This window comes from Pan paniscus, chromosome 9, assembly GCF_029289425.2.
Source record: "Pan paniscus chromosome 9, NHGRI_mPanPan1-v2.0_pri, whole genome shotgun sequence".
Lineage (NCBI taxonomy): Eukaryota > Metazoa > Chordata > Mammalia > Primates > Hominidae > Pan > Pan paniscus.
The window spans coordinates 57499642-57521207 of record NC_073258.2 but is presented as its reverse complement, the minus strand read 5'-3'; the positions used below and the strand labels follow the sequence as shown (position 1 = coordinate 57521207).

Here is a 21566-nt window from a genome sequence, read left to right as displayed (position 1 = left end):
ATAATTCAATTCTAATATTCTACATTATTTATTTTTGTTGCACCAATTATTCTGGCTTTATTCATTGGAAACCCTTTCACTTTGCTCCTGTGTTATTTTGACATAGCTCCATCATCGTGTTTCTCTTTTGCTTTCTTCTTTCCTTCCTTCTTCCCCACCTTTCTCTCTCTCATGTTCGTTCAGTGCTTCCTTAACCTCTGAAACTATAATATGCTCTGGATTCATTACGTAAATATCCCACCCTTTCCTAGTCAAGTCTCAAAGGAGCTCTGGCTCCTTTTTTGGAATATTGTTATTATAAACTATTATTTGGGTTCTAAGTCTGTTTGCTGCACTGAATTGTTCACATACATTTAGGCCTTCTCAGCTGACAGATCAAGGAGGTAGAACTGTGGATACTCACTCATATATGTTGTATATACATATCTATAACTATTTCTATCTAGTACTTATATTAAGTTGATTATAAGTTCATTTCATCATTAACACTAATCCCTGATCACATGGATCACTCTAGAATACTCTCCTTGCTAATCTGTAACCTTCTACTCCAATAATGTGAAATGTGGGAACAACCATATGCCATCCATTTATTTAACTATTCAGTTCTAGTATACAATCATACTTGTTTCAGAATTGTTAAAACATATCCCTATGAGACACAACTTTATAATTACAGTGTAATGTATAGTTCATTAGTTCATTCTGCCTTTAATTTTCACACTCTTTTAGATGTTACTTACGTCAGCACATTTACCCCATCTCTTCCAGGGAAATTGTTTCATGATTTGTGTGTGTGTGTGTGTGTGCATGTGTGTGTGTGTGAGAGAGAGAGAGAGACAGGGTCTCACTCTGTCTTGCCGGCTGGAGTGCAGTGGCACAAACTTGGCTCACTGCAACCTCTGCCTCCTGGGTTCAAGTGATTCTCCTGCTTCAACCACCTGAGTAGCTGGTATTACAGGCATAGGCCACCACTCCCAGCTAATTTTTGTATTGTTAGGAGAGAGGGGGTTTTGCCATGTTGACCCGGCTGGACTCGAACTCCTGGCCTCAAATGATATGTCCACCTCCGCTGGGATTACAGACATGAGTCACCATGCCTGGCGTGTTTTGTGCATTTTTAACACAATATATTGTTTTGCCACATTCTGCACTCCTTTTCAGGTTCCTCAGACCTACTAAATGATTTATTTTTAAATTTTCATTCATTAACATTTACTGTCTGTTCTGTATACCTCTATAAGTATTTGAAAAAGGGATGGTGTCATTTATCTACCATTACGGTATTATATCATACTGAATAGTTTACTACAGGAAATAATTCCATGTGTTTTACCTATTTAACTACACCCTTTCATCCCTCCTTTCAAGCAAGTCTTCTCATTTCCTTTAATAAATAATTATTTTACACAACCACCTTTTTCTATTTAAAAAAGTAATAGTGGTGTTTAAATATTCACAGATATTATGGTAAATTCACAGTGTATGATTTAATTGCTGTAGGCATTATCTTGTTATTTTTTACATGTTTTCTTTTAAGGAGAGCAATAAAGGAAAGTAATAGATGGAACCCATGCACCCTGATTCACAAGAGAGAGGAAGCATGAAACAGACAGGATTGGAAAATATCTACTCAATGCTTTTATGAAGAAACTTCTGAAGATTAAGAAAAGTACTCAGGCTGGGCATGATGGCTAATGCCTGTAATCCCAGCACTTTGGGAGACTAAAGTGGGAGGATTGCTTGAGACCAGGAGTTTGAGACCAGCCTGGGCAACATAGTGAGTCCCCATCTCTACCAAAAAAAAAAAAAAAAACAAAACCATGGTAGGTGGTGCATATCTGCCATCCTATTTGGGAGGTGAGGCGGGAGGATCTCTTGAGTGCAGGAATTTGAAGTTACAGTGAGCTATGATCACACCACTGCACTACAGCCTGGGTGACAGAGCAAGATCCTGTCTAAAATAAAATAAAATAAAGAAAGATATTCAGAAATTTCTTCCCAAAAAGTTATACTCATTGTATTGTTAGTTTCTTCAACACAAGTTGTTTGAAAGGAACATAGATACAACTTTATCATTACCCAAAGAGTGGTTTATCATTCACTCTTTACTTCAGGGTCTAAATAAAATCAAGCATTTTCTGAGACATTCTTCATAGCACCAGGTACACACCTTGTGCAGAGGTCCAAACATTTTTTTGTAAATTTATTTCAAAGGATAATTTTTCTCCTTCCCTAGAAATGTCCAATGTGGTTACATGAACACATAAGAATGATATTTCATTAATTTATCATCACATTAGGTTAAATGATAATTTTTTAAATTGATAGTTATTGTATTTAATGAAGGAAGTACTATCTCTCCGTAAAAAATAATGAGGTCCTGTCATTTGCAACAACATGAATGGAACTGGAGATCACTATGCTAACGGAAATAAGCCAGGCACAGAAAAACAAACTTTGCATGTTCTCACTTAATTATGGGAGCTAAAAATGAAAATAATTGAACTCCTGGAGATAGAGAATAGAAGGATGATTACTAAAGACTGGGAAGGGTAGTAGGGGGATAAGGGGGGAACTGAGGATAGTTAATGGGTACAAAAAATAGAAAGAATGAATAAGATCTAGTATTTGCTAGGTATTTGATAGTAGCTGTGGACTCATCATGTATTAGTCTTATTGTGTTCAGTTACATTTCTTCTATACTAATATGTTTAGAGTTTTATCATGAAAGGATATTGAATTTTGTCAGATGTGTTTTCTGTTTATGTTGAATCGATCATATGATTTCATTCTCTCTGGTAATGTGATGTATCACATTTATTGAGTTGCATATGTTGAACCATCTTTGCATTCCTGGAATAATTCCACTGATCATAGTAAATTATCTTTTTAGTATGCTATTGAATTCAGTTTGCTAGTATTTTGTTGAGAATTTTTGCATGTATGTTTCTCAAGGATAGTGTCCTGTAGTTTCCTTTTTTTCTTGTGGTTTTTTTTTTCTGGTTTTGATATAAGGGTAATAATGCTGGCCTTGTAAAATAAGTTTGGAAATATTCCCTCATCTTTAAACTTTTGGAAGAGTTTCAGAATTGCTATTAGTTTGCTTTTTAATGTTTGGTAAAATTAGGCAGTGAAGACATCGGGTCCTGGGCTTTGTTTTGATGGGAGGCATTTTATTATTTATTTTGGTCTTCACAGTCTGGGAAATTCTTTTCTGGGAACAGTCTTAAACTGTAAGCTTGCTTATAATTTTTGGGCAGGTTGGGTGGCATTGTCCTTAATCCTGTGACCACGGCAGCTGTTGCAGTGCTAGGTGGTACCCTAAACCCAAGACTGCTGTGGTCAGTGCATCTTGGGGCTGGAATCCTGGTGACTATTGAGGCTGGTGCAGCACTGGAGTATACTCAAAGTCTACTGCCACTAAGGCCTGATTTGCCCAGAGCCCAAGACCAATGTAGTCAGCCATCAGTGAGGCAAGAAATCAGGTACATTTTGCTGTGCCTATAGGTTCGTGCCTGGCACCAGGGCAGGCCAGGAGACTCAGTCTGCAGGAGGCTCAGACCTCAGTCAGGAGTTACCAGCCTGGATTCAGGGGCCATGAGGGGCTGCCAGGTGCTAGATTTTACTATAGTAGTCCTAGTGTTGGGGACCAAAACATATGCTATGCTCATTTTATTTTATTTTTACAAAGCAAATGGTGTGTCTGTCTATGATGTGTTTCCTGGGTTTGGAGGAGAGGTGACGTGGGTGATGTAAAGTTGCTCTTCTTACTCTCCTCAATGCATCTTTTCTTATTACTACGCTCTAATCAGGTGCTGCAAACTCCACCTGGTTTCCTTAGCTCTTGTGAAGATATTTTTGTGCATGGATATTTGTTCAAATTGATGGTTCTCTGAGGAGTGATCCCTGGAGAATCCTATTCAAACATCTAGCTCCACCCTCCTACATTTCTTTTGACATATCATAATTATCATGACTGAAGATTTACTCCCTATAATTGAAGAAACTCTTCTACACTGAAACACCCTTATAAATAAGGTGAACATACACATAGAATGTAATATATCTTCTCCAGTATATGTATATTCATTCTTTTCTTTTTTCTTTTTTTTTTTGTAATACAGAGTCTTGCTCTGTCTCCCAGGATGGAGTGCAGTGGCAAGATCTGGGCTCACTGCAAACTTCACCTCCCGGGTTCCAGCAATTCTCCTGACTCAGCCTCCTGAGTAGCTGAGATTACAGGAATGTACCACTGTACCTTGCTAATTTTGTATTTTTTGTAGAGATGAGGTTTCATCATGTTGGTCAGGCTGTTCTCAAACGCCTGACCTCAAATGATCTGCCTGCCTAGGCTCCCAAAGTGCTGGGATTACAGGCATGAGCCACTGCCCCAAGATTCATTCTTAAGGGTTCTATGTCAAAAATTCCCCATGAAGCTTATTAACATATAAATGTATTGACCTTTATCTTATGATTCTGATTTGATAATTCTGAAATATAGCTGCGTCCCCTCATATTCAAAGCTGTGCAAGAAATTTAAATGTACACTCAGTGAACAAGAGTTATCAGAAAGCAGAAAAAAATTTTTATAAAATGAATTTGTTTTTATTTCCAATTATGTAAGAAACTTTCATTAATATGTTTCACTCAATGTATAATAATATCATAACACAAGGCATTCATTTTGTACACTAAATAAGAATAATACTTAGAGTAAGGAGAAAGGGACATTTGTACAGAATCCGTGGAGTGTACAATCCAGACTGAAATCAAATCCAGACTGAAAGCACATTAAATATGATACTCTGTGTCTCTCATTTAAAAATCGTATAAATTATATTAAGTGGAATAAAATTATTTTAATCTTATTCTGGTTAGCATTCAAAATATAAATTCATTGATAGTATTCATTTCATTCTTAGAGCAAAATTAAGAAATCATTAGAAAATTTTATTTTAAATATGATTGTTAGTTTAATTTTGATAACTTAGATGAAGAAGAGGATCTTTTAATCATCCGTAATTTCAGTTTTTCAAGATGAATTGATTGCCTATACCCAACTATACCTGGAGGGCAGTGAAAGAAGACAAAGAACAAGAAAGTCAATTTTACTTCTCTCACCGTAATATTTTGCCTCATTCAAACTTATTTAACTTTTTTTAATTTTTTTTTCTAACTTCTGGAAACCATTTTTATTTCAAACTGTCTACCTGCTTAATCCCAGGCAGAATTGGTAAATAACATTTTTTTTTCTAACTTAACCTCACAACTCAAAGAGTTTCAGTTTATTTTTTAATTCAAATCTCCCTAAATTGTATCTTGTTGTAATTCTTATGATTGCTTACGAACCTGTAACTCGGCTACCTACCCTTTCTTTTTCCTACATTTTCTCTCACATGATGGCAGCTTATATTAACTCTCTCCTCATTTACCTGTACTGTTTAAAATTACACTGTTTTAAAGGAATAGCACAGATTTGTCATGAATCTCTGTGGAGCAGTCTTCACATCCTTATTCCTCAGGCTGTAGATCAAGGGATTCAGCATAGGAATTACCAACGTGTAAAACACAGAAGCCATCTTATCAGTATCCAGTGAATGGTTATTTCGGGGCTGCACATACATGAATAGCAATGTCCCATAAAAAATTGTGACTGCCATCATATGTGAAGCACAGGTAGAAAAGGCTTTTTTCCTTCCTTCTGATGAACGTATTTTTAAAATAGACAAAATAATTTTGAAATAAGATACTAGAACTATAATCAAGGAACCAACCACATTTGTTGCTGCAGATATAAAGACAACTGTTTCTGGTAAGTAAGTATCAGAGCAAGATAATGCTAACAGAGGAACATTATCACAGTAAAAATGATTGATTATATTAGAAGAGCAATAAGACACAGAGAATACACAAGATGAAACCACAAAAGCTGTAGAAAAGCCATAGAGGTATGTGAGGGAGACTAGCAGGAGGCAGAGCCGCCGAGACACCACCACCATGTAGAGCAGAGGGTTACACATAGCCACATAGCGGTCATAGGCCATCAAAGCCAGCATGATTACCTCAGATACAATAAAGAACAAGAACCCTCCCAGCTGGGTGGCACATTCATAGAATGAGGTAGTTTTCTTCTTTACTAAAAAGTTAATCAGCATTTTAGGGGCAATGACAGTAGAGTTACCAAGATTAATGAGAGCCAGATGTTGTAGGAAAAAGTAAATGGGGGTTTGAAGTCGAGAGTCAACACTGGTGAGGGTGATGATGCCCAGGTTCCCTGCCATGGTCAGCACATAGAGCACCAGAAAGACCAGGAAGAGGGGAATCTGGAGCTCTGGACAGCTAGAGACACCTGTGAGAATAAACTCAGTGACCCTGGTGAAATTTTCAGGAGCCATGTCAGAGTTTGGAAATTCATCTGTTTGGGGGAAAAGAGAGGTTAAAAACTTTAAAGAATTATTTGTAGGACTGCCCTTATATGGCTAGGACAATTCCCTGATAACATTTCTTTGAATTGTGTATTACTCTAACTCAGTTATTAAACTCAAGCTTCTAGGTCTAATAAGTAAACTTGGTAATTATTTCAGAGACAGAAAGATCAAGTATGGAAATGTATAGTAAATTAAATAGATGATCCAGCATCATGAAACATTTTGAGGATTTACTTCCTCACAGTCTTATTGAATTATGAGTATATTCTTAGTTTGCAAACATTTGAAGCCACAATTAATATTTTATATCATTTGCATTAGGCATGAGAAAGGCTTGAGGGCATTTTATGTCTGCAAATAATCCAATTTCTAAATTTGAGACTTCTTGCTTTTTCTTAGAAATGGGTGATTCTAGGTACTATCCTGACCCATTTTCTTTATCATTTCATCCTTGTATGATGTGTATTATGCACATTTAACTCATACATTTTACCATCCATGTCTGTTTGCTTTTTCTCTCTTTTTTAAATTAACTCTGACTAAAATACATGGAGATATGTCCTCACATTTATTTTTCAGGTGTCAATTTTTTTTTAGCTTTCAATATATAATATTGGTGAAAATTTTATTATTTTTGTAATTTCTTGGCATTATGCTTTACTGGATACTACTTCCTGTTCCTTCTTTCTCATGTCTTTTGTTGGTTCTGTTTCACAAGTTTGTACAGCTCCTCATAGTTTTCACATTGTATTTTATATTTAATCACAATTTTTATTTATATAATTAGATATTATTTTTACCACTTATAAAGTATATCTGCTCTTTTGTTGCTTTTTATTCATCTTTTTTATATTTTTTATATTTTTATTATTGTAATGAGTAAATATTGTTATTTTATAGACTTTCTGTGATAACTACAATGCTCATATTTGACATAGAATTTAAATGCTATTTTAATATGGCTAAATATTTCCCTTGAGTTCTTTATATTTAAGATGATCTTCCACCCCTAACTAAGCCAATTACAGTCTCTGCTATAATTTATAGTTCCCCTGTTGTGAACACCTGGCCCAAAGAAATCCTGTCATAGTCCCTTATCTAAAAATGTGGAGTTAAGTTACAAAGAGTTAATACTATATCATTAAAAATGTCTGAATTTTAAAATCCTAGAGTTGTTTAAACTTTTTCTCCTTCTAAAAATAAAGATAAAATGAAAAGAAAAATAGAAAACTATTCTGCAGTGTGAAAAAAGAATGAAGTGAACCAAAATAATTCCTAACATTGTTAATATCTGATCTCAGTTTGATTCTCAAACCAAACATCACACTTTTTCTTGTTTTTAAAAATAATCTTCTTATTTATTTATTTACCACCTGTTTATTGAATTCCTTACTCTGGTAACGTGCAAACTTCAGATAAACTAGCTATCCCTTGTTTTACGGACCTACTATTCCAATGATAGGAAGCATACAAAAATCTGGTAAAGAAACGTAGAAACAAGATTATTGCACATTTCAATCAGTGTAATAAAGAAATTAAACAAGAAGATACATTATGATAACTTGGGAGAATATTTCACTTGGTATGTTACGGGAAGGTCTTTTTTGATTTTAGCAGTTTCTTTTTTTATTTTTAATTTCTTTTTCTTTGACTTTTATTTTAAGATGTTGAGGCCTTCTTGAGAAGGTGACACTTGTATTGAGACCTAAAGGATCTGAAAGAAACAGATGTTTAATGAATCGTAGTAAGAACATTAAAGGATTCTAGTGGAGAATGTATATGCTGAAAATACTGGTATGAGGTAGAAAATAACTTAAATAATTTAGTTTTTGAGGGGGAAGGACAGTGTGAATAGATTATAATAAGGAAGAATTAGGTCACAATGATTATTTGAATTTTATTTATTTTTTAATTTTTTTAGTTGCTGTCCATAAGTTTATTGTCTTTATCTGAAAAATCCTCATAGAAAATTGTTTGGATTAGCTTTCAGCATCCTGCTCCTGAGCTCTGAGGAAGCTTGCCTTCTTTTGAGCTACCCAATCTTTCTTCTGAACAAGGGACATTCTGGGATGGTTCTGCCTCTTCTTCATAACTTCTTTCTTGGGCTTCTTTCCATAGACTGGATTTTCTCGTATAGCAGCATGAGCTTTCTTACACATCTCCTCCATCATGTCTGGAGTTACGCTGTTCTTTATATATTGAGAGAATTGTTTCTTGTAAGCATCTTCATCTTCTTCCATTAAGTAGCGCGACTAAGCTGCAACATTCTGGCCCATGATGTCCTTCCGGTGTACTTCTGCATTAAGTCCCTTGCTTTCAGAATCATAATCAGGGAATTGTTTGGTAATGTGAGGGATAGACAAGCCTCCATCCCCAGCTTCCTTCAGGGTGCCAAAAACTTCATTGCCAGTGGTAGTTCTGGCAAGGCCTGCACCCAAATAGCAGGTAAAGGCACCTGGCTGACCATCAATGCTTTCCACATTGTATTCATCACTAGTCACCTCCACTTGGCCTTCATAGATCTTGTCCATGCCAAACCTATTGAGAAGCCTGCAGGCCAGCAGCAGGCAAGTACAATAAGCTGCAGCATAATTTGTCAGGCCAACCTTCACACCATATTTTGGCAGTTCGTGTGCATGTGCCGCGCGGACTATCACATTCCCCTCTATACAGCCATAAGCAATCTGACAAATGATATATCTGTTTATTACATGAACTATCATCCAGTATTTGGGTGTGTTGTATTTATTTTTATCCTGTATCACCAAGCGTTTCCGAGCATTGTAATCAGTTTTACCCTCTCGTCGTCTTCTAAATTTCACTTGGTATATCTCTTAAAGTAGACCTTACTCTTTAACAACTTTAACAAACTCCGTCCTGCTGAAGAGAGGCCCGCACCCACGGCTTGACAGAGACCTGCAGGCCTTGAATTGTAAGTCATGACAAAATTTTAAGATAGGTGAAAAACATTATTAGCTTTAAGTTTTAAAAAGATTACTCTTGTTGTTATAAAGATAATGAATTATAGGATTGAAAAAGCTCGAGGCAGGGCAAGAATGTAAATTTTAAAATAACCACAAAAAATGAGTTTAGAGGTTGATATGGGGTTTCTGGTATAAGATAACGTGGGCTTCAGCTAAAATGGAGAAACTCATGATCAAAACATGGTAACACTGACAGGAGCAGAAACAAGATGATGACCTCCTCAATGTAATTTATATAATAAGTTATATAACTTATATATGAGAGAATGACAGATGGGGGATTTATTTTGACTGGGGTAACAGCTGTGCCATTTTTGAATATGAGACAATATGTTTTAAGATGGAGTAAGCAAAGTGATATTTTGAACATATTAAACTTTATGTGCTTATGAAACATTTAAATAATAATTTAAGCAAGCTAATATTTAAGTCTGGAGGATATTGATGTGCTTAGGCTTGAGAAACATCAATCTAGACAATGATAAAGTATTTTTCATATGTCAAAATTTTATAAAAACTTATAATCAAAATTCCTAACTTATTCTTCATTCAGTTTGCATCGTTTCCCACTGAAGATCAATCCTGGTTTTGAGACTCTAGTTTTCCTTTTATTTCCAAACACTACACCACAGGTAGTTGTGCTTCTGTGTCCCCTCCCATGCCCTTTTCTTACCTTGCCTTCCCTGGGTTTCCAATTTTAATATTCTGTCTGTAGCTTTCAGTCTATTTGTTATCCCCCTTAGCAAACATGCCAACTATCAGCCAATATAAATGTTTACAGATTGTATCAGATACTCTGTTTCTGCTGAAACCTAGTGCTGTACTGGCTTTATGATTTACCTGAAAATTCAATAATTAATTATTAAAAAATCATTTTTAATCACAAAAGTCATATTCATCCTATAATTTTCTCTTTTAAATCTCAAGATTGCACTATTTGCTAATTTCTATGAATACTTTCCCATCCTATGCACCTCTCTCTTCTACTTCCTTAGAGCAAGGCTTCTATAATACTTTCATTAATTATTGTATCCTTTCTGGTTCACCACGTTATGATTCTTTGTGGTTGTACTGGTAGAAATGCCAGTCATTAAGGATTTTTGTGCAATTAGGTTATGTTATCCAAGGTATTCATTAGAATAATTGAAATATGCTTTTACCTCATTTATCATCAGATTCACATGACTTTTCTGGTCATTTACCCTACAAAACATGCATTAAAGGCATATTTTTATTTCTGACCTTCCATATCTTCACTGGTATTGATTCTTCTGAGATTACTTTCTTTTTAGTGAGAAGCAGAATCTTCTCTGCAAAGTTTGTCCACCATTTGTAGCAGTGGCTCCATACATTTAAAAACCAGAAATGAGGGTAGCATCAAATGAGGCTAATTAACTTTAATTTTGTAGTATTTAAAAATGTCATTTCTGATTACTCTCTAGGCATGTTCAATCTTTTCAAAAATGCAAATGAACTGAGAGCATAGAAAGATAGATGAGCTTTTGTTTGTTTGTTTTTTTGAGATGGAGTCACTCTGTCACCCAGGCAGGCTGGAGTTTTTTGTTTGTTTGTTTGTTTGTTTTTGAGGCTGAGTCTCCCTGTTTCACCCAGGCTGGAGTGCAATGGCACGGTCTCGGCTCACTGCAACCTCTGCCTCCTGGGTTCGAGTGATTCTCCTGCCTCAGCCTCCCTAGTAGCTGGGATTACAGGCGGGTGCCACCATACCCAGCTAATTTTTGTATTTTTAGTAGAGACGGGGTGTTGACCAGGTTGGTCTCAAATTCCTGACCTCAGGTAATGCACCCGCCTCGGCCTCCCAAAGTGCTGGGATTACAGTAGTAAGCTAGCGTGCCTGGTCCTCAATGAGTTGTCTTTAACTTAGCACAGTGTTTTACGGCTAATGGGTAACAATAATAGCCTTTAATTTAAATATATATATATATTTATTCCCTATTACTAGTTTTAGTCAGCAATAATAGCCTTTTAAAAAGTGTGTTTTTGAAATACTTTCATTGTACTTAGGGTTTTCTTTTGTTATACAATCTCAGGGAGAATGAAAAGAAAGTAAACTTACTTTTGAACATGCTATTTTAGGTTAGTTGAACTAAGAGCAACCCAGGCAATGAGTTTTTTTCTATATTCCTCTTGATAATGTTATAGAGATTTTGTCCCATTACACCAGGAATCTAGGGTTGGGTAGTTTATCTTAAAGTCTTGCTCCTGCTTTTGGAAATGTCTTCCTGCAAATTGAAATCCTTTGTTTTGATGTCTAAAGGAAGTTCTTCTTTGCAATTTCTTCTGAAGTAAAATGCTAACAGATTTATTTTATGATAAGATAGATGATTTAACTAAACACTTTCCATTATTGCAGTGGATTACATATTATGCTTCTATATATATTTGCTTGTACATTACCACATTGAATGGATAATTTTTCTGAGAATACTTGCATTCTAAACTTGTATTCTCAAAAAGGGGCATCATTTTGACTTTGGGTAGATGTCTATCCAGTTTTCTCTCATAGGCTATCCTGTACAATATACAATTTTTATTGTAAATAATATTGCAATAATACAACCATGATATAAACAGTCTCTATGAGCAGAAATTCCTAGTTTCAGTAGTGACATAATTTTTTAAGTACATGAGACATAATGATGCCATTTCTATTTTGGAGACGTAAATAGCTTGATCATATTTGATGCCCTCTATTCCTAAAAACAGTTATAAATCTGAAAAACAAACTTATTTATCTTATCATATTTCTGTATAATGAGCTTTAAAAGATCCAAAACCATACCTTGGCTCATTTTAAGTATGGTTTTGATCTTTAAAAGGTCATTATACAAAAATAAGGTAAGTCTTTTCCACCCACCTCTAGAGGAGAATCTGCTTCAGGTTCTTAGAGTCTATACATGACTGGCAATGAGAGTTGGTGGGGCTTTAAAAGCCTTTGAGACCTTAACTCTGAAGCACAGGTGACTCTAGTATCTACACATTGCCTTTCATGTCTTTGGGGAAGGTGCCTCCTGGGACCGGTTTCTTAACAAGGTCTCCCTCTAGAAAGTCAATCAGACACCCCATGAGTCCTTCTGGTAGTCTGTGTTTATTTTGTATTATTGAAGTGAGTTCAAGTTCATTACAGCTAAGGGACATGGGGGTTAAACTGCATCTTTTAAAGTAATTCACTTCCATTCGGAGATTCATTATTGCAAGATGAGATATGTAAGAGCTAGAAGCTGATGGTATCACAGCTTTACAAAACCTGTTATCTATAAATAATATATTTATTATGTCACTATCTGTGTTGTCTCCCTTTAACTCTTATTTCAAAGTATAAAACATAAATTCCCTGATGAACAAAGGCATTTTTTGAAACACTAAACATTTAGCATGTATGCATTTTTATCCATGTAATGACTAATGGAATTGTTTAGAAAGGAATATGCCTTGGGGAAATTATCATATTTAGGAATTAAGTCCCCTTTGTAGATCCAAAGATCTGCTTCTACAGGCCTTAAATTAAAGCAGAAAATGGGGTTATACAGCATGATGACATTTATGTACAGTATAAATCCATGACATAGAAAACTATTGTATGCTTTGTAAGAGCACAAGAAAACAAACAGATTCACATTGAGTTATTTTGTGGCAGTTTCCCGATGGTGGTGGTTGGGACTGGGTAAAGAAATTAAGATGAAAGGTACACTGAAGACTATCGTAACAAAATACCACAGACTGAGTGGCTTAAACAGTGGAAATTTGTTTTCTCACAGTACTGAAGGATAGAAGTTCAAGCTCAAGGTCTCAGCAGGTTTGGTTTTTTCTGGGGCCCTCACCTGGGCTTGCAGAGGGCCACCTTTTCACTGTGTCCTCACATAGTTGTCCCTCAGTCTGTTTATGTGCCTGGTATATCTCCTTCTCTCTGTCCTAATCTCTCTTCTTATCAGGATGCCAGTTGTATTGAATTAGGACCCAGCTAAATGACCCTAATTAAATTAATTGCCTTTTTAAAGGCTCTGTGTCCAAATACAGTCACATTCTGAGGCACTAGTGATTAAGGCTTTAACGTATGAATTTTGAGATAGACCATCCAGTCCATAACAAGAAAGAATAAAACATGAATAAGAAAGAGGTTTTGCTGGCTGAATAATGAAAATTTGTCATGAACAGAGGAACATAATTATTCTAAACCTCTTATGTTAGGCCCAAAACAGCTGAAAAGATGGAATCTTCATTGGGAGGAAAACCCGCTTCTGGAAATCTGTTCTACAGAAGTAATATGAGTTACTTAAATATATAAATAAAATCTTCATAAGATTATTTTTTCAGTGAGATAAAAACTACACAGTGTAGAAATTTGTTAAGTAAACTCTGGGATATGTTTAGTATATAATCATATATTCTTTAAAAATTTTATTTATGTAAATTATATAGAAATTTGAGGAAAGCTTCTGAGAGGCTTAATACTAAAGATAGTATTAAAAGGGTAATGTTTTACTTTATGGTCACACTTTTATGTGGAATCTAAAACAATCAAACTCATAGAAGCAGACAGTAGAAGTGGTTGCTTGGGCTGAGGAGTAGCAGCCACTTGGAGATGTTGATCAAAGAGTATAAAGTGTAAGTTATGTAATGTAGTATGTTAAATGTAAGTGTGTAATGTAAATTATGTAAGTTAAGTGTAAAATGTAAATTATGGAGGATAAATAAGTTCTGGAGATCTAATGTCCAGCATGGTGATTGTAGTTAATAAGACTGTATTGTGTACTTGAAAATTGCTGACACAGTAGGTCTTAAATGTTCTTACCACACACACAAAACTTAACTACCTGAGATAATAGATATGTAAATTAGCTTCATCTTGGTAATAATTTCATAATATATATGTTTATGAAAATATCACGATGCCAAGTGCAGTGGCTCACGCCTGTAATCTCAGCACTTTGGGAGCCTGAGGCAGGAGGATGGCTTGAGCCCAGGAGTTCAAGACCAGCCTGGTCAACATAGCAAGACCCCCATGTCTACAATAAATAAATAAATAAATAAATAAAACAAAATAAAAAATTGTCATGTTGTACACCTTACATATATACAATTTGTTTTGCCTATTATAACTCAATAAACTTAGAAAAATAAATAAAAGGGCCATATTATATTGGTTTATGTTAAAAGTTCAATAATTTACATACAATAAAATGCCAACTATATATAGTTGACATTTAAATAATGTATTTTAATCATCCCGAAATGTTCCCCAATGTCTCTTTGCAGTAAATTCCTCCATACTATATCTCAGGATACAATTGTTATTTTTTTTTAATATATGTACACAGTTTTATATACAACGCAGCATCAAATACGGGGCATTTTCTATTTTACACACTCAGATATGTTTAAAACACTTCTTAAGGCTACAAAACAGAACATAGAAAAACAAATAAGAATACATTCAACACTTACAAAAAGTGATATGATAAAGAATATAAAGTACTAGTTTTCTTTCAACACTTCAAACTATGTATATATACTTTTTTTTACAAATAACATCACAAATGATCACATATTCACATGCTTTTACATATTATTTGTACTCAATTTGAGGCTATTATCATTTTTGATACATAAAATTTTTGTAGCTCTGAAACAATGCAAAATTTTTAATCCATTTCAGTAAGTTCCACCCAAAGTTGCCGCTTCCCAGCATTAAGACATGCAACCACCCCTCTTCTAAGATTTTCTAAAGCTTGTATGTCAGGGCAAAAGACCTCTTTTAAAAAGTAATCCCAATTAGTGGGAGAGTAAATGGCTGAAATTGGTAGCAAAACCTTAGTTCATTGGAATTCACATGCTCGAAATTGCTATGGTTTTTATCACCATATATTAGTTTACCTGTTCTAGAACTTCATGTTAAAGGAATAATATAGTAGGTTGTGTCTGGTTAATGCTATTGAAATTCATCTGTGCTCCTGTATATAGCAATAGCTCATTCTGTTTTATTGCTGAGTAGTATTCTATTTTAGGAATATAGCACAATTTACATTTTTGTTTACAAACAGTTGAAATATTTCCATTTTATACTATTTTGAATAGAGCTATCAATAACACAAATGTACACATTTTTTAGACATGTTTTCATTCCCCTTTGATAAACATCCAGAAGGTGAACTCTGGAAACGTGTGGTAGTAATGCATTTAGCCTTATTTATAATCACCACACTGTTCTCCAAAGTGAAGTACCATTGTACATGGTAATCAGCAAGTAAGATAATTTCAGGAGCTAATACTCTTGATCAAGTTGACACTCACTCCTTGGTAATGAAATATTTTAAATCTTACTCAAACTAGTTGATGGAAAATAGTATCCCACTGTTACTGTAATTCCATTTCCTTGATAGCTGAGGATGTTGGGCTTCTTTATCATGTGCATATTGACCATTAATACTTACTATGTGGAATATATTTTATCATATTTTTGTTTGATTGCCTTTTAGTTACAGCCTTGTAGGTGATATTTATATGTGTCTAAGGTCCCATATAAATTAAGTGGGCTTTTTAGTAGATAATCAAACAAACATCCATATGTACATGTGTTTTGGACTCTATTCTGTACCGTGAATCTATCTATCTATGTTTATAAAGTGCTGCATTATCTCCAGTACTGGAGTTTTATAGGAGGCCATGGAGTAGCTATTGTGAGTGCTCTAACTTTGTTGTTTCTCAAGATTATTTTGGCTATTCTGAATTTTTTCTGTGTCATATAGAAGCAGATCTAAAGCCAGATATGGGGAACCTTACTTTTATGCCATGAGGGTAGGTCTACACCTGTCCACTCTTAAAACAGTCACCTTTGGTGGTAGTTATTAAAATTACTTACTTACTGAAATGGATTAAAAATTTCGCATTGTTTCAGAGCTACAAAAATGTTATGTATCAAAAATGATAATAGCCTCAAATTGAGTATAAATAATATTTAAAAGCATGTGAATATGTGATCATTTGTGATGTTATTTGTAAAAAAAAGTATATATACGTATGTTTGAAGTGTTGAAAGAAAACTAGTACTTTATATTCTTTATCATATCACTTTTTATAAGTGTTGAAGATATTCTTATTTGTTTTTCTATGTTCTGTTTTGTAGCCTTAAGAAGTGTTTTAAACATATCTGAGTGTGTAAAATAGGAGAAAATGCCCATATTTGATGCTGCATTATATATAAAACTGTGTACATATATTAAAAAAAATAATTGTATGTATCCTGAGATACAATCCAGTCATTAGGACCTTTCAACTCTTGTCATGTAAACATTAGTAAGTACAGATATATTAAAATATCCTTGGTAAAAGCTTTTGGTGTACCAAGTCATTAATTAGACATGGAATGATAATAAATCAAATAAAGCTCAAGGTTTTAACTCTGGGAAGAAGTTTGAGAATGTATAAATACTAAAGGAATTTTATATAGGTTGGCAGCATTATTTTTCAACTACTCATGATTATAATTGTAAGCAGAATGTGTGTTTTGTGGTTATTAGGGAAAACAACAGTGTCCAACTAAGTCTGGAATATTATAAACTTTTTGTAGAAAAGAATGTAATGTTTGAAAACCATCTATATTTTATCTATGACATCAAATAGCTGATTTTAGACACCTATTATTGTCATTCTGCATTTTTAATCACACAATTATATTAGTAAATGTTAGTATTCATAAAAATGTTAGTACTTCATTCTTAAAATGTTAGTATTTCATTAAAAAAATGGACAAAAGAGGAAACACCACTTAGAAAACAATAACATTGCATGGCATTTATTCTCATTAAAATATTTTAAAATTATAATTTATGTATGCAAAATATTTACCCAACAACACATTATTAGAATGTGGAATAACCATATACATTTATTTGAGAAATAAAAATTACCAGTACTTTATTTTATAATCATAAAATATTTATTACAGCATATGTTTTAGGTGGCAGTTTAAATAACTTAAACTGTCAACAACCAAAGTTCATCAATCAAGGAATGGCTAAGTACAATGTGATTTGTCTATTTTCCAGAGTTGTATGCTGATATTAAAAATTTTTTAAAAAGAATTTTTATTGGTCAAGAAAAATTCTGCTGATGAATTCTAAAGTAAAAAAAAATTGCAGAGAACATAATATAGCATGATTTTTTAAAAGCCCTTCTTGTGTGGATGGTATTACAGAATGCTATTAATATTATTTAATTTTAGTTGTGGATTATAGAAAGGGATAGAAATTGTAGAATTTGGGAAGGGAAAATATACAAAACCAAAGAGTTATATTTGTGCATTATAATATAAAATTCTACTATGAGGCCGGGCACAGTTGTTCACACCTGTAATCTCAACACTTTGGGAGGCCAAGGTGGGTGGATTGCCTGAGCTAAGGAGTTCACAACCAGCCTGGGCAACACGGTGAAACTTGGTCTCTACTAAAATACAAAAAATTAGCTGGGCGTGGCGGTGTGCACCTGTAGTCCCAGCTACTCGGGAGGATGAGGCAGGAGAATAGCTTGAACCCGGGAGGCGGAGGTTGCAGTGAGCTGAGATCGCACCACTGCACTCCAGCCTGCGCTACAGAGCGAGACTTAGTCTCAAAAAATAAAAATGTTACAGTGCAAATGTAAAATTGATTCCTAAAAATCAATATGCTTATGAGCAGGATCAGATGTTATCAAAATCAGAAGTAAACAAATTTGATATGATTGGGTAATGCAATTTTGTATTACTGTTACTATGTTCAGTTTATGTTTAGATGAAGTAAAATACATCATAAGTGAAAGTAGAGGAAAAAATGAAAGAAATGGATCTGGATAAAGACACTTTGGTTCATTTTCTGATTCAATTCCTCACAATTTTTACTTTGAACACTAGATTAAATTGAAACAGACACAATTAGAAAAGTGTATATATTTTTAAAATCGAAAAAAATAGAGGCCCATCGAAACAATGGAAGAACACCAAGATGTAAGGAATTTATTTGCTGAGTGAAAGTACACAATGTAGATGCAGCATTATGGTAGAATACATTCCATGCCACTGTGTAGACAGGCTCATGAAGGAGACAAAGAAGACAGGAATGAAGATGAAACTAACCCTCGAGTGTGTAAGTTTTTTTAATCTGTGTTATTATCTCCATACATTTTTCAAAATTCTATATTGCTACCATTACAGTAGATGACGAGATAACTTATTTATCTTCAGGTTGCCAATTCTAAATCAGCTTATCAGGAAGTTCTCATAAACCAGTGTTTGCAATAGTGCTAGAATCTGTCAAGGAGGATCTAGAATAATCCAATATTTTTCTCATCATTCCTAATCAAAAACCTACTTTATCCCTAAGATATACAATACTAACTTCATCTGATTGAAAAACCTCATTCTGAGATAGCATACTTTATTGTGTTCTTAGCTTTAATGTTTACACAGCCTTTTCTTTCTTTTCTTTTCTTTTTTTTTGAGATGGAGTCAGGCTGTGTCGCCCAGGCTGGAGAGTGCAGTGGCGTGATCTCAGCTCACTGCAACCTCCACCTCCCGGGTTCAAGCAATTCTCCTGTCTCAGTCTCCCGAGTAGCTGGGACTATAGGTGAATGCTACTGTGCCCGGCTAATTTTTGTATTTTCAGTAGAGACGGGATTTCACCAAGTTGGTCAGGCTAAACAGCCTTTTCATGTTGTGTTATAATCACATATTTACTTACTTTCTTTCTTCCTATCTAGCCTACATGTTCTCCATGGTTCAATCTTATTTACATTTAATACCTAGTGCCTGCTGGGAAATATCTATTACTAATTTTCCGGTTATTTTTACTCTGTTCGAACTATATAAGCTTTTCATTTTAACTCTACAACTCTAAGTTTGACATAATTTGCCTTATTTATAAATAGTAGCGGTTCCGGTATGATCTCGAAAATTGCTTAGGACATATATTACCTGAATATAGTATTTATTTATTCCATTGAGGTGGCAAAGAGTACAGGTTGCTCTAAGAGGACATGTTTTGTCCAGAAAAAGAGGAAAATCTAAGCAGATAGAGTATTTCTACTTTTTTTATGTTATAATTGGTTTGACAGAGTACTAAACAGATTATTGTATCCAACTATGCAACTGAGTATTAAGATATTAAGTGGGAATTTTGAATCGATTGGTTAAAGTTCTCTTTAGAGCATCTTTTACTTCTTTGTTCCTTAGGCTGTAGATCAACGGATTCAGCATAGGAATCAACAGGGTATAAAACACTGAGGCCATTTTATCAATAGCCAAAGTATGACTGGACTTGGGTTGCAAGTACATAAATAACAATGACCCATAGAACACGATCACCACTGTCAGATGAGAGCTACAGGTGGAGAAGGCTTTGTACCTCCCTTCTCTTGAGTTCATTCTGAGAATGGCCACTAGAATAAACATGTAGGATATGAGAACAATTGAGAAGGAGAAGAGCAAATTACAGCCTGAGAAGAACAAAATTATTAATTCTAATTCATTTGTGTCAGAACAGAGTATGGACATCAGAGGGATACAGTCACAGTAAAAATAGCTGATTATGTTTGAGCCACAGAAGGACAGTTTAAATAACTTAGTTGTGAGAAATAGTGACACAAACGTGCTATAGAGATAGGGAACAATTACCAGCACCCAAAGTACTTTCTCTGCCATGATGATCACGTACAGAAGAGGTTTACAGATGGCTACGTAGCGATCATAGGCCATTGCTGATAGAATAAAGAGCTCAGAGATGATGAAAATCTCAAAGAATGCTAGCTGAGTGGCACACCAATTGTAAGAAATTGTGTTTTTGTGCACTATGAAGTTTACTAACATCTTCGGGGCAATGACAGTGGAGTAACCAAGATCAGTGATTGACAAATGTCTAAGGAAAAAGTAAATGGGGGTGTGTAGCTTGGAGTCCAAGTAGGTCAAGATAACCATGCCCAGATTGCCTATCACTGTGACCAAATATATGATGAGGAAGAGTCCAAACAGTGGAGCCTGCAGCCCAGGGTTGTCTGTAATCCCCATGAGAATAAATTCAGTCACCTTGGTCACTGCCGTGTGATTGTGTTTCACCATATGATTCGTCTTGGTAACTGTGCAAACTAGAAAATCAATATTTATTATATTTGAAACATTATCTTCTAAGAAAATTAACAATTTGATGTATGAGCAATAGAGGTATTTCCTTTATTTCAAATTCTAAATAGAGTCTCCTCTTCCCATCAGGTCAAAACCACACAAAGCTACAGTCACATTCATTAAAACTGTGGTAAAGTGTGAATTAAAAGGGGCAAGATATTTTGAAGTTGTTGTTTTGATGTAGCTACTATGACCTACTTTTTGGACCCAGAGTCATTTTAATTATGTAAAAATAGCTACCACTTTTGTTTCTGCTTACCACAATTTTCAGGTAATTTGTAAAACAAACATCTATACATTAAACTTTACATTTTTGCTGATCATTGAAAGAAGCAAGACAAGATTTTCAAAACTATTGATGTGAATAGGGCAGTAGGAAATCTCTGACCATTATATACATGTCAATACTTCTGTCTATAAATTCAGCTTGTTTACCAAAAACGAAATTTTATGCCATGATTTGAGAATTTTTTTAATAATATCTTAATCTGCATTTGAACTTTTTGCCTATTGAATTGCTGCTTCTAGTGAGCAATTGGGGGATGTATAATCCCCCAATTATACATCCTTCTACAGGAAAAAAAAAAACCTGGCTGTTCTTATAATTCATGAACATTTAAGAGAGAATCATAAAAAAGGGCTCAGTGGATAGAGAAATACAAATGAATATCAAGAACCTAAAGAAATCCGTTGCATGCTAGGCAATTTTGCAAGTGCCTTACACATATTAACTCATATGATCTACACAATAACTTTAGGAAGTAGGCAGTAATATCATCCCCATTTAAAAGAAAAAGAAACTGAGGCACAAAGAGTTGGATAATTTAACAAAGATCTTTCACATTATAAGTTGTAGTGTAAGGATTCAAGTAAAGCCATTCTGCCTTCAGAATATGTTCTCATAAACACTCTTAACACACCACTTCTCCATTAGGGATACCCTTCATTGTTAGGAAGTGAGAATGAGACAGGAAAGACACAAGGTAA

General features: G+C 34.5%; 2 protein-coding genes and 1 pseudogene across 2 annotated transcripts; all 3 read right to left on the bottom strand.

The window, feature by feature from the left end:
- Positions 1–5014: 5014 nt before the first annotated feature.
- LOC100969667 (olfactory receptor 8J1) lies at positions 5015–12325 on the bottom strand. The gene is made up of 2 exons (XM_003806070.5): positions 12291–12325; positions 5015–6418 (listed from the first exon to the last, which is right to left on the bottom strand). Exon 2 carries the CDS (start codon positions 6396–6398, stop codon positions 5451–5453), a length of 948 nt encoding a protein of 315 aa, XP_003806118.1. The 5' UTR covers positions 6399–6418; positions 12291–12325; the 3' UTR covers positions 5015–5450.
- Positions 8119–9281, bottom strand: LOC100975467 (large ribosomal subunit protein uL18-like; annotated as a pseudogene).
- Positions 12326–19565: 7240 nt separating the features above from the next.
- Positions 19566–20523, bottom strand: LOC100969317 (olfactory receptor 8K1). The gene has a single exon (XM_003806069.5). It carries the CDS (start codon positions 20514–20516, stop codon positions 19566–19568), a length of 951 nt encoding a protein of 316 aa, XP_003806117.2. The 5' UTR covers positions 20517–20523.
- Positions 20524–21566: the final 1043 nt, after the last annotated feature.